Raw genomic sequence first — 17,566 nt, 5'->3', positions numbered from 1 at the left:
GAAAAGAGGTTTTCAGATAAAACTCGAAAGACCTGAAGAGCTGAAGGGGAAAAAATATTAGACTTGGCCAGGTGTCAGAAGCTGCAGAAAAGCAGGTTTCCTAAACAATGGTAAGACAGAGGAGGCACATGCTAGAAAAAAGTGAGGGAGAAGAGAAAGTTCATGCAGGATGTGAAAACAAGGACAGCAATTTTGAATGGATCTTGAAACACTGGGAACCCAGAGTTCTTTGCGGTATGTAGGAAGGCAAGCAACACCATTCTGCACATGCTAGAGTCTGGAGAGCAATGACTTGGGAAGCTATGAAGAGGGTTCAATAGTTAACAACAGTAAAAGCAAGAAGAGATGCAGACTTCGGAAGAGCGTTTATATGTAGATACACAAAACTCTCTAGGTTATATACAGACTGATGGAAGGCTCAATTCTGTATTCACACTGCTGTAATCCAGGCTAACCAATAAAAACCAAAGGGAGTTACTCGGATATATACCAATGTAATAGATCAGATTCTGGGCCACAGTCTGTAAAGTACTTTGGGGTCCCTTTGCATAAAGTGCCATATATGCTTAAGGCAACACTTGAACATTAATTTTATTTTTACAGTACTGATGAAGGTCTTCTATACAGGTGAAATCCCACCTATATCATAAGTAAAAGTTACTCACATTGCAACACTGTACAGCACACTTATTTGAAGAACTGTAATGCCTCAATTGCTTCTAAATCCATGAGATATCTGATTAAATATTGAAACTCATTTGTTTGAAAGGCTATAAGGCTAACAAATGAGACCAGAAAAATATAACGTGTGTGCCCCCTCCCACCATGTTGGGCACATTGTCAGGGCTGTAGCACCTGACTCCCATTAAAGTATATGGAAGTTGTGGGGAGAATAAAACAACACGTAGCTCAGTAACATTACCCATTAAATGTACATATTTATTCTTAATCTGCCTCCTAAATTAGCTTTTTCCTGTGACTATAACTGACAATCCAGTTCTCTAAATGGAGGTTCAAGCTGGAATCTGATAATCAAGCTGTGCTTCATGCAGTATCATGACCCCCCCAAAAAAGTGTACTCTTGTAATTTTGTTAATGATGTATACACAAAAGTGAATGTAGTTTGATGTTTTTTGACTCTTTGGCTCAGGAGCAAATACAGCAATAAAATTTTATTTTTCAAGCTATGACCCAGAAAACATATAAGGAAGCAGTAACAATGTTCCTATTTTTAAGCCAGTCACTTTGAATACAACCACTTTTTCTGTGTGTCGTTTGCTGAGGTCCTGGAATGAATTCCCTCCTATACATTAACATTTTGTGTGCAAGGGATATTAAAATAAGCAAAATCCTTGCTGGGCACCTGTGGTCTCTGTCAGCCCAGCTTAATTGCTAAGTCAACAACACCTACTCATATGTTAATGTCACCTTTTTAGCAGGCTTATCATGAGATTCATCAGCAGAAGCCATTAAGATAGCAATGTCCTGCACAGTCTCCTCAACCATGCTAACGATGATGCAAGTTAAATGATGGTGACAGGTGAATACCATTAACCATTTCTCTGCATGACCCAAATCTGGCTTGGGGAAATACAGCCAAACAGTGCAGCCTATGTCAGTCAAGTATGCAGAAGCACACCAAGAGATGGACAAGAGACTTAAAGGAGAGAGCAGTTCAGAAAGCCTACCCTTTGACACACAAGTGTGCTAACCAGACAGGACTCTTAACTCAGAGCATCCACAGCCTTCTATGTTAGACAATAGCCCTAAATACGCATCCTCAGGGCAAGTAAGCTGTGTATGGAGTGCAGTGAAAAATGAACTAGACTCACTGGGTTGTACATGACAAGGGGTTTTTCCAGCAGCTCAACACTAGAACTGTATTGCCAATCCCCTCCTACAAATATTCTTACTGCTAGCCCAGCTACTAACTTTTCTAGTTCCTATTACATACAGCTCAGGAACAATGTTTGTATATTTACAGCATTAGAAATACATTTAATTGCACAAGATACTAAATTATAGAATTTTAACTTAGTTCATCTGAGACAACAGGTTTGGTCTTGTGAGCTGCTGAGCACCAAGGCTTTAAGTACCACCCTGCAGCATTTGTAGTTTTTGAGGGGCCTGGACTCTGATGTGGGCCCTTGCAGGAGGAAACACTGATCTTGCAGCCTAATTGACTGCAAGAGCTCCTGCTGTCCAAGTCTCCCACTGGGGAGAGAAGGGAGATGCCTCTCACCTCTTAAAAAGGAGATGCTCCACCTCCAGTTTCCTAAGAGCTGGAGAAGTAGATAGTTGCTCCGTCTCAGCAGCCGGCATATCCTCCTCTTCGCACTGTGGTTTTTTACATGTACAATTTAAGGAGCAGCTCACCTGGGCAGGCAGTTGCCTGTATCTCCCAACTGAAGCCAACAGAGGGCTGGAAGGAGCAACTTCTGCAAGGCTTGGTATCTGGCTTCACTCCAAGGAGCTACTAATGAATGAGGTTCCAAGGGATGAACATGAAAAGCCTGGCTGATTAGCTGTGTGTGTGTGGGGGGGGGGGGCACTAAGAGGAGAAAGGTATGTGAGAGGAGTAGGAATGATGAACCCACAGGGAGCATGTATGTCATGTGTTTGAGAAGGAAAGGCCAACCCCGCTATGGTAGGGGATTGTGTATGGAGATATGGGATGAAGCCACTAGAGCCTCCTCTTAGCTAAGAATACATCTTTTTCCCTAGTGAAGGCAAGATGTAAGGGAAGGTGAATGTATGAGGGTGGTAAAGGAGGAAGAGACAGCTACTAGGAGGAATGAGCATTCTTTGGGTGAGAAAGGAAAGTGGTATGAGATTAGGCACATCTACAAATGTGTATTGGGGGCCATTTCAGATTTTTGCTTGGGGGGGCCCCAGTAATGTCTCATTACACACCTTCGGCTTCACAGGGTCATTGGGTGCTTGGTACTTTGCTGAATCAAAGCCTATATAGATAACCATCTACCAAATCAGAAATCTGTGTTATACCAACACCTTTTACACAATGTTATTCCTTCTCTGATTTATAGCCAGGGCTTAGATACAGCTGTTATTCTAGATAGCTTCTTATACTATTCTAATCACCATAGTATCCAAGAACCTTCCTATAGTCCATTACACGACATGATAAATGTCATTTGAGATAGGGGCTGCAAATAAGCCTAAATTAGAAAGATTATAGACATAAATGTCACTAGCGTTTGCCCAAATGCCACAACAACTCCAATATAAAAAGGAGTAAATGTTAGTCTGAAATTAGATGCTTCATTTTAAATTGGAGTTTACCTGATATCTTCATCTTTTAGTTTCCTGACTGCCTGTTTTGACAACTTAATCTGCAAGTCCAGTCTATGTAGAAAATCTTTGGCAGATAGTTCTTCGGGTGCAGCAGGTTGATTGTCAGGTTCTTGAGGACTGGGAGAAGAAGAACTACTCTCTTCCTGAACTGTCATTGGTCCTTCACCACAAAGAGAAATGTCAATAATTTCATTCTCAGGCGATTCCAGCGAATTAAGTCCATTGAACAGTAACGGCTTCTCTGATATAACTGGAATATTCAGCGTTTCTCTCAGGAATATACAGTCATTAGTAAATAGTTTATTTGCCCTTTTTATTTGTTCCATCTGGAAGAGAGAAAGAAAAACAATTAAATTGAAGCAGTACTGATTTCTGTAAAGTACAGAATGCCACCATCCTCAAAACACACAACAGGCAAGCAGTTTTATAAGCGAAGAGTTTCCCTGAAACAATTACTTTGTCTTAAATTAGAATATAAAAGGAGCTATTGCATTTAGAACATCTCTGTTCTGTCTTGCCATTAACTCAGCCATTTTGCTTTGCTTTCTTTGTCCGTGCACTAGGCTTTATGCTATTGGAAGTCTCCCTAAGGGTATATTTTTTTGTTCCAAATAAAGAAACTTTCCCTAAATTTGAGTACTCCATTCTCTTCACAACCCAAATTTAGGTCACCTTTGCTCAGCAAAGAATACACAATAACGCTGCAAAAATCCTGCATTATTTTGCATTCATGTTGGGGCCAGTCTGAGAGAGCAACTCCCAGAGAACCGCCTGAACAGATTACTTAGACCAGTGGTTCCCAAACTGGGGTTTGTGAACCCCTGGGGGTTCGCAGAAGGTTACAGGGGGTTCACCAGAAAAATTTCTCTAATGGCAGCCAGAGGACCCCGGGCATTGGAGGCAGCAGGTGGGACCTGGTTGAAGGGCAGACAGCCCGAGCCCCAGGGAGAGCAGGGCCAGGCAGTTGGGGCTGGCAGCCCGAGCCCTCCCCCCGTCAGCGGGGGAGCCGGCAGCCCGAACCCCAGCGCTCCACATGGGGCTGGCAGCCCGAGCCCCAGAGAGAGCGGGGCCAGGCAGTTGGAGCTGGCAGCCTGAGCCCTGGCAGTCAGCGGAACCTGCAGCCCAAGCTCAGTGGAGCTCAGTTGACCGGGGCGGTCAACGGGGTCCAGCAGCAGGAGCCTCATGGAGTGCGGAGGAAATTTAAACTTAAATCCCTGGAAATATATATTTTTAGGAGGGGGTTCACGAGATTTCACAATTTAGTGAAAGGGGTTCGCAGGCTGTTAAAGTTTGGGAACCACTGACTTTAGGTCTAAAGTATAAGTAATCCCAGCATGTGAAGGTGTTTAGGGCTTCAGGGGTACACTAAGATGTTTAGACCATACAGCTGACTGCCTGTCTTGGAAGGCCCACAAATAGTGAACTTCAAGGGTGTTGGAGAAATCAAATGAATACATTTAATCTGTGATGCCACTCCCTGCTTTGGTGTGTTTGGTTTTACATAAATGCAGAGATCTCTAATTGGGTCCTGAATATGGCCCCATATTTTGAGAGCCTGGTAGTGTAGGTGTCACTTGCTGGCCAAAACCAGCCATTGGAATTCTACAGCATGACCAGTGGCAACCCTCCTTATTTTACACAATCAATTTATACAAATATCAAAATGCAGCTTGGAGGTCCCACCACTGTATGCTCCATCTTGATCTAAGTAACCTGCCCATCAAGATGGAACATCGCATGATAGAAACTGACATCTCTGTGGGGCCCATCTTTCTATCATTATGGGTATAGGCCCCACGGATTCTGTAGCTGCAGAATTTTCCATGACAGTCACCCATGGCTGCATAATCTCAGCTTTCAGTTTTGTTTTTAATTGTTTCTAGCCCTAGAACCTTAAAAACAGGAACTAAATGCAAACTGATGCAGTGATGACTGCAGAGGGCCTGAAACAATAGCTCTGAGAAGTGTGAGCTGCCTCATTCATCTCTCTATCAGGGCCTTGTGGTCCCAGGATTCCATGGCTGTGGAATTTGCCATTTTCTAAGATGTTAAGGAATTCTGCATTTTTGCACTAGAATCTGACCTTCTGCTACATCCAAGCATGTGAAATTTCATTTTAATCTCCCCACCTTGTTGGGACCTGCTTGCAACTGCCTCTTGCTATCCAACTTTCCCCACAAGGGAGAGTCAGCTGGATCACAGTGCAGTCCCTACACTACTCCATTTCGCTAGGTAGCATAGGTTGCAAAGCCAAACCTGGAGCCCAGCCAAGGCCCCAGAAACCAGAAGCCACTAAAGCAAACAGAATCATTTACTTGCTCGATACCAAAATTATGATTATATTGGTAATTGGAAGGCATGACTTTCTTTAAAGGAGAAATCAATCTACAGAACTGTAGCACAAAGGCTGAAACCCAGTAGGTCTACCATGACTTGCATTTGTAAAGGGACTAGCAAAATGATAGCTGATAAATAATGCACCCGAAAGCTATTGTTTATTACGCTTCACTGTAACTCTGCCAGTGATGGTTTGTTCTTCCTCCTTGGAATACTGCTTTAGGATATCTTCTTGTGGCCTTTCAGAGAGCCATGTATTTTAGTGGTAGGAGTAAGGGACCCCTATGTTTTAATCTCCACTCTAAAATTCTGTGAGTAGTCTTGGGTACGTCGTTTGAGAACTGCTGACTAAGTTCTGCCCTCAGTTACACTCACAGAACTCCAGTGCCTCCAATAAGGATTCATGGGTGTAAGTGTGAGTGGAATTTGACACTGATACCTTTCCTATGCTGGGAAATTTCATAAGCATTTCTCTGCACTGGCATAGGTCCACCAGTATAAAAGCTGTAATGCAAATGGGGTACAGGTATTTTAACCTTAATGTTGTTCAACCCTGGAACTGGACAACATGGTGGTTAAAAATCCTATGTTTTTTAACACAGCCATAGATGAAACTGTACCGAGGCAGAAAAGGCTTATGAACTTTCCTATTATACATGCACCCTATTTTTGGAGAAAATAAACAGCAAAATAAAAATACAAATAGTAGTCACTTATTTAGGGATGTTGCAAGGGATTCATGTTTACATTGTACAAAGCACATATATTCTTGGCTTTGTAGGAGCTATATAAAACAATATTCTAGCCATCATCCTTTTAATTCCCACAATTACTTACCCACACTCACTAATCAAAATATTCTAAGAGAATAAAAGATTTTATTTGGTGTTTAACAGAATCAGCTTGATAGATCTTTACAAATATATTGTTTATAAACATCAAAAATCTTCCCCGATTAGCAAAGAGATTACACTAAAGACCACAAACTAACATCTTCCCTACATGCGATCTCTCATCAGTTGTAGGTTTCATCTCTACATTACATTAACCTTGTTCAGAACAGGCATAGATGACAGTTACTAAGACACTAGTGACTGTCAGCACTAGTGCTCCCATCATTGCTACAGCCAATGGGAGCAATAAGGAAGGGAGACATAACAGGAAACTTTTGTTTAAAGTATGGTATATAAATAAGGCCTTGGATATCCTTTTTCCTACATGGCACATGGATAGAATGACAAGAGCAACTTGAAAGATACCTACGGTAGATACACATGATGCCCCATGTTGTAGCCAGCACCCTTCTGATAAAGGGCAAATATGTGGACCTTTTGTTTCCTTTAAAGACAATTAATACCTCTTCTTAAGCAGCTGGGAGGAAGTCATTGTTAGAAGTGCAAGTTCTTCATCCTCCTCACCCTCTCAAGAGATGACGATGTTACCTTCACACCACTCTGAGCCCCTACTGAAGTAAGACCTGATCCAACCCCCATCAGTCACCAGAAAGACTCTCATAAATGTCAGTGGCTTGGTTTAGCCCTATGAGGCAGAGCCGAGTGCAACTAGGATTGCTGCTAAAGTACTTTTCATTTTATAAGGTATATACAAAGAGATTCTTTAATAGAAGTTGGTCCTAAGTTTCTATTTTAAAAAATCTTCTGTTTATATTACAGGGGCGTTAAAACTCTAAAGCCTTTACTCAAGACTTGGTAAATTAAGGAGACTGCTAGGAATGTCTGGTATTAGATAGCAAATGGGAGTGAAAAATCAGTACTTACTTCTTATACTGTCACAATGGCAATTTAAATAGGGAGAACTAAAAAAGGCACATCTTGACATCTGAAATTGAGGGCTAGATTACTATTTTGTTTCAGATATATTCTTTGACAGGTCTGGCTTGAAATGTATTTTAAGTAATTTAAATCAAGGTTAAAAATTGAGCTTAATTTTTAATGTTAGTATTCCATGCTACAATTCCACTCTGAAATACTGAAGTTCCTATTTAGAAATACAATTTTATTAAAATAAATATTTTGTATAAATGTAACTACAATGCACTAGCTCCACTTCTGAATAAAGACCAAATTTAAATATTTCCAACACCATTTAAGTGTCACTAAATGCGAGAGGTTTGGTTTTTATTAACATGTGCGAGAAGAAACTAAGTTACAATGGTGAATGTATAAATAAACTAATGGCAAACCAGTTCCGCTTATTCAAACGTTCTTATTGAGTCAGTCTGCTTTCATTTACACCAAAAACAAACCAGAGTAACTCCACTGACTTCCACAGCATTACTCATATCAGTAAGGAGTAAACAGGATTTGACTCAAAGTAGAGTTACTCTTCTTTCCGAGAGGAAATAAGAACTTTGACCTTATTCACAATGGGAGTCAAATATTGCTAATTACAACTGTATATAAAAAGCTGTTGCTAGAAGATTTTTAGTATGTTTTCCCTTAGGCCAGCTGAAATTTGGTTTGAAAACTATTATGACATGATACTATAGAGAGCAGGTGGTGGTTTGCATGGGTAATGCATAGCACAGCTATGGATCATGGCTCTCACAAGAAAAAAATATTCTTATCTATGCTGATCTGGAAAAGCTTATTAGAAACAGCCATGTTTAAACAGGTTCCTGGAGCCTGCACAGTGGACTGGGCCTCACTGTCATGTTGCAGATATTAATTTGAGATTACTATTATTTTTTAAAGGGATAGTTGTGGATATATTACTGAAGCAATACATTTACTAGAGACTCGCATCTGAATGAGAATTCCCCATCTATGGTCTTCTCTTAGTCACAGCTGGCCAAGCATTTCTTCATCTATTCCTGCAACTTTTGCTTTAACACATGGCCAGGGAGAGACTGAGCCCTCCTCCATCACAAACCACTGGCTCATGGAGAGCCAGGCATTAACTTCCCCACCACCTTACCCCAAAACTTGCATGCGATGAGGAGGGATTTTTCCTCTCTATGCCCCCTTCTTCTCCTCCCTACCAGTGAGTGAAGATTCTCATTTCACCCCATCCCTCTCACAACCTCAGATGGCTCACATTTAACCAAGGATTCCTGTCAATCTCCATCCCATTTCTTTTGGTTGACAGCTACGGTCACCAACCCTCCAGGATTGCCTTGGAGTCTCCAGAAATTAAAGATTATATCATGTGATGAAAACTCCCAGAATACATCCAACCAAAATTGGCGACCCTACTCACAGCTGGCTGTGGATTTCCCACACTGTCTAGCTCCTGTGCCATATATCTGGCTGGGTATCTCTCCTTCACCCCATGCCCAGCCCCCAAGTGGCTCAGACCTCGCCTGGGGTCCCTCCTCCTGCAGCTGCGCTGTCTCACCCAGGACTGGGAATTCCTCCCCCACTCCCATCTGCCTGGCCCACAAATTGTATTTCTGGTACCTCCGGATCGCAGCGGAGTTCAGGGCCCAGAGCGCGCGGACCGCACACACGTGGTGCGGTCGGGTCCCGGCCCAGCCCAGCGTTTACGCTCTGAGGCGGGGAGGAAGAGGAAGGGTTGTTACCCGCGGAGATCAGTGACTCGCCCAGTGTCCCAGGGGTCTGAGGCAAAGCCAGGACCTAGCACCCTCTCTGCGCAGCACCTCCGCCACAAACCCATCCTTCCCTCCACCCGGCCAGGGCAGCAGCAGGGATAGCTCAGTGGTTGGAGCACTGGCCTGCTAAACCCAGGGTTGTGAGTTCAATCCTTGAGGGGGCCATTTAGGGATGGGGGCAAAAATTGGGGACTGGCCCTGCTTTGAGCAGGGGGTGGGACTAGATGACCTCCCGAGGTCCCTTCCCACCCTGGATATTCTGTGACCTCCCCTCTCAGGGCTCGGAGGCCCGGCCCGCCTTTGGGGCCCCTGGGGCCGCCCTTACCGTGACTCCATACTTGAGCGCGATGCCCTGCAGCGTGTCGCCGGCGCTGAGGCGATGCTCCAGGTAGCGCTCCGCCAGGGGGGCCGCTACGCTGGCCGTGCTGCCGTACGAGCGGATCTTGGTGCGGGCCAGGCTCTGCGACAGCTCGGCCTCCGACTCGGACTCGGAGCCAGAGCGGGCGGCCGGGGGCTCCTCCCGCAGGGAGAGCGGCACCGGCGGGAACTCTGCCATGCCCCGCGCCGTCGCCTGGTGCTCCCCTCAGTGCTCCGCCTCCGCAGCAGCCAGCCGAGCAATGGGCATGGCAGGCGGCAGAGGGACTCGAGTCACCGCCGCGACGGGCGGCTGACACCGGCCAAGCGCCGATGACACCACAGCTGTCAGGGCAACGGGGGAGGGGGAGGGGGGGGGCGCGACCTCAAATAGAATTGCGTCTCCTGTCTGCGCACGCGCAAGCCCCTGCTGCCGTCCTGCGGTGCATGCGCGCAGCCTGTGCGCATGCCTAGTAGAGAAGTGAAGCCCAGCTGAAGCTTCTGCCTTTCGCCTGGAGTTTCGCCGCTGCTCGGCGCCCTGTCCTGTCCTGTCCCGCCGCGAGAGCGCTACGGGAGCAGCGCCGGGAGGGGGAGGAGCTGCTGAGCGAGGGGCAGGCGCGGAACGGAGGGGTAGCGAGTGGAGCGGATGGGGGAGAGCTGTGTGGTGCTGGGGTGTGGAGGAGCCGATCGTCTGGGGTGCAGGGAGCAAAACTGAAGGAGTAGTTCCCAGGGAAGGGCGCGTGGAGGAGCAAGCCGGCGGGTTCCACCCTTCCGACCCCTGGGCGCGTACTCCAGGAGGTGAAGGCCGCCTTGTCACCCGATTCTCTCGCTTTCCTGCCGGCGAGCCCTGCGAGAGGGCGTTCCCCGCCCACCCCTGGCCCTCCCGACATTCTTCTTGGGCCCCTGCTCCGCGAGCCCCCTCGGCCTCCCCCATCCCACACTCCGAGCCAGCTGCTTACCCTGCAGCCGGTCCGGTTCTGAACCGCGCCCAGAAACCATCCGTACACGTTCATGCTCCATATGTTACATTTCCTCACCCTCGTGTCCCGCCCCGACACCAAATGGCGGGACTATCTTCCACCTAAAGAGGGTGAGGAGCCCCGGTGGGCCAGCCTTTATTCGACCTTGGTCCCATGGCCCGCCAGGGACATTAGTTGGCGGCTCCTTCATGGAGCCGTGAGCACGGGCGTGCACCTGGCGCGGTTCACCCCTACACCTGAGGCCTGCCCCTTTTTGCGGCGTGAGGGAGAACCTGGCACACGCCTATCTCGAATGCGCCAGGTTGGAGCCCCTATTCCGGCTCCTCCAGAACCTCTTGTTGAGGTTCTGGCTGCACTTTTCCCACACTTGTTCCTCTTTTCACACCCTATCCGTGGCCCCACGAAGTCGTGAGACCTCCTCGTCAACCTCCTCTGACTCTGGCCAAAGTCTCCATCTAAAATACCAGGAGAAGGATGTTGGATGAGGGGGTGCTCTGCGACTGCGGGGCCTACTTCCGTTCCTCCCTACTTTCATGCATCCGGGCAGAGTTCCACTGGGCAGCGTCTGCTGGCTCCCTCGACAGCTTTGAGGAGCAGTGGGCTCTGTTCGGTGTCCTCATCCGGTATCCTCATTTTGAACCTTTGACCCTCACTCTGGTCTCTGTTTTTCATTAGTTGTCCCCCGTAATCAGTTGGTCCCTGGGTCCAGTGGTCCCTCCCGCTAGGCTGGGGGAGGGGCCTTTAGCAGTGGGTGGGCTTGCGCTAACCAACTTCCCGGGTTTTCCAATAAGCAAGTCGGCAGGGAGCAAGTGGGTTGGGGATGTTCAGTGTGAAGGACCTAGGTAAAATGGTGTTTTGAGCAATCACATCAATTATTGCTGACAGAATAGGAACATAAATTAACAGATGTCAAGCCCACATAACCCAGGGCCCTCTGGAGTGCTGACAGGAGATTCCACAGAGGGACGTCCTACGATATTTTTACTAATATTAAGGAGTTACCTGAATGCAATGTATATAAATACAAATAATTGAACAAAGATTCTTAACTGACTTCTCCGTCTGTCTCAGGGCTTGTCTAAACATGGTGAAATCCCTGATTGACTATCCCTAATTAATTCCACAGTAGTGGGTTCTTATTCCAGAATAATGGGTTAAGCTGACGTGGGTTAAGCTAAAGAGGAATAAAGCACTCTTTATTCCAGAATAAGAGTGTCATACATGAAGACTTGGGCTACATTTATACCAGCATAGCTATGTCAGTCAGGTGTAGTAGCGACATAGTTATGCCAACAAAAAACGCAGTGTAGATGCAGCTACAAAAAAAGATATACTGGCATTAGAAAAAGTTCAGAAAAGGGCAACTAAAATGATTAGGGGTTTGGAACGGGTGCCATATAAGGAGAGATTAAAGAGGCTAGGACTTTTCAGCTTGGAAAAGAGGAGACTAAGGGGGGATATGATAGAGGTATATAAAATCATGAGTGGTGTGGAGAAAGTGAATAAGGAAAAGTTATTTATTTGTTCCCATACTAGAAGAACTAGGGGCCACCAAATGAAATTAATGGGTAGCAGGTTTAAAACAAATAAAAGGAAGTTCTTTTTCACTCAGCACTTAGTCAACCTGTGGAAGTCCTTGCCTGAGGAGGTTGTGAAGGCTAGGACTATAACAGGGTTTAAAAGAGAACTGGATAAATTCATGGAGGTTAAGTCCATTAATGGCTATTAGCCAGGATGGGTAAGGAATGGTGTCCCTAGCCTCTGTCAGAGGGTGGAGATGGATGGCAGGAGAGAGATCACTAGATCATTACCTGTTAGGTTCACTCCCTCTGGGGTACCTGGCATTGGCCACTGTCGGTGGACGGTATGCTGGGCTGGATGGACCTTTGATCTGACCCAGTAAGGCCTTTCTTATGTTGTTCTTATGCCGATAGAAGAGTGATACTGTCAGCATAGCTAATGTTGTTTTGGGAGATGGTGTTCTGACCCCAGTAGAAACACTCCTGCATCAGCATATGTTACATCTACACTTTAAAAAGAAGAACAAAGAGGACCCTGGAAATTATAGACCAGTCAGCCGAACTTTGATACTTAGAAAAATACTGGAGCAAATTATTAATCAATTTGGAAGCACCTACAAGGTAACAGAATTATAAGGAATAGCCAGCATGAATTTGTCGAGAACAAATCATGCCAAACTAACCTAATTTCCTTCTTTGATAGGGTTGCTGTTTACTGGATACAGGAGGAAGCAGTAGATGTGATATCTCTTGATTATAGTAAGGCTTCTGACACAGTCCCACATGACATTCTCAGAAGCAAACTAGGGAAATACAGTCTAGATAAGTGGTTCTCAACGAGGAGTCCAGGGCCCACTGGAGGCCCTGAGCAGATTTCAGGGGGTCCCCCAAGCAGGGCCGGCATTAGACTTGCCATGGCCCAAGGCAGAAAGCCAAAGCCCCACCACATAGGGCTGAAGCTTGGGGTTCCAAGCCCCGCCACCCAGGGCTGAAGCTGAAGCCCGAGCAACTTAGCTTCACAGGGCCCCCTGTGGCATGGGGCCCCAGGCAATTGCCCTGCTTGCTACCCCCTAAAGCTGGACTTGCCTTTTATATGCAGAAAAATGTTGTTGTGGCACAGGTGGGCCATGGAGTTTTTATAGCATGTTGGGGGGGGCTTCAGAAAGAAAAAGGTTGAGAACCCCTGGTCTAGATGAATTTACTGTAAGTGGGTGCACAACTGGTGGAAAGACCGTACTCCAAGTGTATTTTATCAGTTGTTCACTATCAAATTGGGAGGACTTATCTAATGGGATCTTGCAAGGGTCAGTCCTGAGTCTGGTACTACTTAATATTTTCATTAAAGACTTGCATAATGGGCTGGAGAGTATGCTTATACAATTTCCAGATGATACCAAGTGGTAGGGGTTGCAAGCACTTTGGAAGACTGAATTAGAATTCATGAGGACCTTGACAAATTGAAGAATTGGACTGAAATAGGATGAAATTCAATAAAGATATGTGCAAAGTACTTCACTTAGGAAGAAAAATCAAACGCACAACTACAAAATGGGGACTAACTGGCTAAGTTGTGCGGCTGAAAAGGATCTGGGGATGATAGTAAATCGCAAACTGAATATGAATCAAGAGTGTGAAACAGTTGTGAAAAAGGCCAGTATTCTGGTGTGTATTAACAGGAGTGTCAAATGTAAGACACAGGCGGTAATTATTCTGCTCTACTTGGCATTAGTGTCATATGCCTCACCTGGAGTCCTGTGCCCAATTCTGTGTGCCACATTTCAGGAAAGATGTGGATTAATTGATGAGAGTCCAGAGGGGAGCAACAAAACTGCTAAAAGGTTTAGAAAATCTGACCTATGAGGAAAGGTTAAAAAGCTTGGGCATGTTTGGGCTTGAAAAAAGAAGACTGAGTGGGGGACCTGATAACAGTCGTCAAATACGTTAAGGACTATTCTAAAGAGGACAGTGATCAATTTTTTGTCCATGTCCACTGAACATAGGGCAAGAAGTAATGGAATTAATCTGTAGCGAGGGAGGTTGAGGTTAGATATTAGGAAAAACTTTCTAACTGTAGGGGTAGTTACGCTCTGGAATAGGGTTCCAAGGGTGGTTGTGGAATTCCCATCATTAGAGGTTTTTAAGAACAGATTGGACAAACATCTGTCAGAAACCATATAGGTGTACTTCATCCAGCCTCAGTGCAAGGGGCTGGACTTGATGACTTCTCAAGGTCCCTTCCAGACCTCATTTTATGATTCTATATGTCAAATTATTAATGAAATATTCAAATGTTAAAGAATATGCAATTATCATAGACTTACTGTGACAACTGTCTGTGAAATGGAAGAGTTGATTTCTATGCACAGAGCTTATCTGGTTGGGGAAAGTTTGTCCCAAATTCAAACCAGAGAGGATCCTGTTAATCTTCCCAGAGGAACAAGGGTCAAGGAGAAGAGGCTGGGGAGATGGAGTATGCAGGGCTTAAATTCAGATGGAGCCTCCCGGGGGAGGGGTGCCGGGGGGTGGAACTCCAGTTAATATTTTCAAACCTGTGGGCACCTCCCATGGTGCTGAAGCACCAAACCCCAGGGCCCTCTACACACATGATGCTAAAGACCCGAGTCCCACCGCCCTGCAGCTGAAGTCTGGAGCCCCAAATGGGAAGAGGGGGGCTCCAGGAAATAATCTCTTAGAATTTAAGACCTGGGAGCTGGTGTACAAGGGCTCAAGCTGTAACTGGGAATCAAGAAGAGAAATCACCCACCAGCCTTTTACCTCCAAGTTTTACGCTCATCCTCTCAAGTTTGTCCCCACTTATGCCTCCGTTTCCTACATTCTGTCCCTTGCAGCTCTCTGGTGGTAAAACCTTGAGCTAGCCAGCTGCTACTGCCCTCTTCCCACACTCCCACCTCCTGATATCCCTCCCCTGATGGCTCCAAGATTGGTTTAGGGTTGCTAATCCTCCCGGTTTGGCCAGGAGTCTCCCGGAATTGGGCTCAATCTCCTGGAGGCCACTGAAGCCAATCTGGGAGATTTTAGGCCACTAAAAGTGCGAAAGCATAGCGGGGCTAAGGCAGGCTCCCTATCTGCCCTGGCTCCGTGCCGGTCCTGGAAGCGGCTGGCATGTCCATCAGTGGCTCCTAGGAGGAGGTGTGGCCAGGGGGGTCTCTGTTTGCTGCCTCCGCCCTGAGCGCTGACTCCGCAGCTCCCATTGGCTGGGAAGAGGAACCGCAGCCAGTGGGAGCTGCAGGGGCAGTGCTTCCAGGCAGGGGCAGCATGCAGAGCTGCTTGGCCACCCATGAACCTAGGAGCCATTGCTGGACATGCCGCCGCTTCCAGGAGCCGCCTGAGGTAAGCGCTGCCAGCTGAAGCCTGCACCCTGAACCCTATCCTGGACCCCTAATCCCCTCCCGCACCTCAACCCCTTGCCCCAGGCTCAGCCCAGAGCCCCCTCTCACAGTCTGAACACCTCAGCTCCTCCCCTCACCCCAACTTCCTGCCCCAGCCCGGTGAAAGTGAGTGACGGTGGAGAAGAGCAAGTGACAGAGGGAGGGGGGCTGGAGTGAGCGAGGCGGGGCCTTGGAAAATGGGTGGGACCGGGGCAGGGCCTTGGGGGAAGGGGCGTGGCCTTGGGGGAATGGGCGGGGCAAGTGTGTTTGGGTTGTGTGATTAGACAGTTGGCAACCCTAGATTGGCTGGATATCTCTGGAGGCACTGAAATCAGAGAATGAGAGAGTCTACCAGCCCTCCATGCTGGCACCAGAGGATCCCTGATAGCTAGGAGGAGTCACTGCAAGAGAATCCCTGCTCAGTCCCTGAAATCCTACTGATTTCATGATGGAATCTTTAGTTGGAGCTGAAATAAGCATAAAGGGAATTGCTCAAAAAATTGCAGACAGCAATTTACATTTTTCATTTTCAAGACTAAAAAAGAGTCTCAGGCCTCAGCCAGACACTGACCAGGTCCCAACTCTGTAGCCAGGCCCCAGTTTGAAAGCCTGCTTTAAAGAACCTACAGACTAGATTCACTGTATTCTGGCACTTAGTAAAGAATCTCAGAAGAAAATAGATGTGTCTTTTCAGCATTTGCATCACTTTATCTTATATCAGGCCAGAGTCTAACTTACTCCCTTAAGTCTGGTTACTGTATTTGTTTAAAAAAATCCTCTGTTTCTAAGTCTGATTTCCTTGTGTACAGCAAAGGTATAATTGTAAAGCTTCACGTAAGCTTTTATGGTGCAGTGTGGTGTTATGTCACAGACCAGTGTGTACCTTGTGCTGATTCAGATAACAAATATTCCATCTGTATTTCTGATTATGGGCTAAGGCAATTCATAGAAAGCATGTATTCCCATTACGTGTTGTAAGGATATGTGTACTGTTTAAGGAAGTCTTGTGGAATCGGCTTGGGAAGGTTTTAGGCAGACGCTTAGTGAGGCAGAGATAGTTATTCTGTCTGTGATTCTTCACCATTGTAACATGACACATTGTGGCAGTTTTGCTGTTGACTTCAATAGGAGTAAGACTGGACCTCAGTTGGGTTTTTATACACTTTTTTTGATATCAGAGCAATGGATTCACAATTTATTAAGTACTATTATCATCATTACAACAAAAAATCTGTCTAATGCAGTGGTTCTCAAAGCTGGTCCGCCGCTTGTTCAGGGAAAGCCCCTGGCGGGCTGGGCCGGTTTATTTACCTGCCACGTCCACAGGTTCGGCCGATCGTGGCTCCCAGTGGCTGCGGTTCGCCGCTCCAGGCCAATGGGGGCTGCGGGAAGAGCGGCCAGCACGTCCCTTGGCCTGCGCCACTTCCCACAGCCCCCATAGACCAACCACTGGTCTAATGCACAGCATGCTTTATTCCTAGCACACTGTGAATGCAGTCTCATATATTGCCTTTTGCCTTTCCAGCTGAAAGTATTCTAATATACAGCATTTCACAAAATATTGAATGTGGCCTGGGAAGTGCAATGACAGCATAAGCAAATGTGGTACTTCTAACATGCTTAGTTCTTGCTCACACAGAGCCCTGAGGCTAGATTCAGCCCAAAGATATCCTGGCTTCCACTGGCGCACACTCAGGTGCAGGGATCCTAACGCAGAAATTTTTTCACAGCCGAGGTTGTGGCAATCAGATAGTGGTGTTGACCAGAGTGGGAATAGGCTGATTCATTGATGGAGCTCCAAGCGTCTGGCTGGACATTGATATAAAATATAACTGTGCATTCACCTAAATATACTCTTTGGAAAAATCAAGTGCATCAGTATACATCAAATAGTCTGTAGGGTTTGAAATGAATCACATTTATTGGTCCAGAACCCAGGAACACTCCACATAAATCAAGATATGTGTGTCAAAAGTGACTTAAAGTGACCTTTCACCCCATGCTGATCCTGGAGTTGGTATGTACCATTCAAATCTTCAGGCACAAGATAGAGGAATTTAAAGGCTGCTCTGCTAATCTGCACCAGCGATAGTGAGAGGG

General features: G+C 46.3%; 1 protein-coding gene across 3 annotated transcripts in view; it reads right to left on the bottom strand.

The window, feature by feature from the left end:
* LYSMD2 (LysM domain containing 2) overlaps nucleotides 1–9,936 on the bottom strand; it is a 30,547-nt gene extending 20,611 nt beyond the window's left edge. For all 3 annotated transcript variants that reach the window (XR_012153997.1, XR_012153998.1, XM_073303867.1), the window contains exons 1-2: nucleotides 9,549–9,936; nucleotides 3,304–3,641 (exon numbers count right to left, since the gene is read on the bottom strand). Coding sequence is in view for 1 of the 3 variants with exons in the window: in XM_073303867.1 (XP_073159968.1) it covers nucleotides 3,304–3,641; nucleotides 9,549–9,779 (569 nt within the window). In the remaining 2 variants the exon portion in view is untranslated. The remainder of the gene's footprint in view (nucleotides 1–3,303; nucleotides 3,642–9,548) is intronic.
* Nucleotides 9,937–17,566: the final 7,630 nt, after the last annotated feature.

The sequence above is a fragment of the Lepidochelys kempii genome, chromosome 10 (genome assembly GCF_965140265.1).
Source record: "Lepidochelys kempii isolate rLepKem1 chromosome 10, rLepKem1.hap2, whole genome shotgun sequence".
NCBI classification, from domain to species: Eukaryota; Metazoa; Chordata; order Testudines; family Cheloniidae; genus Lepidochelys; species Lepidochelys kempii.
Note: the sequence above shows the minus strand (reverse complement) of the source record. Positions and strands in the feature narration are given on the sequence as shown.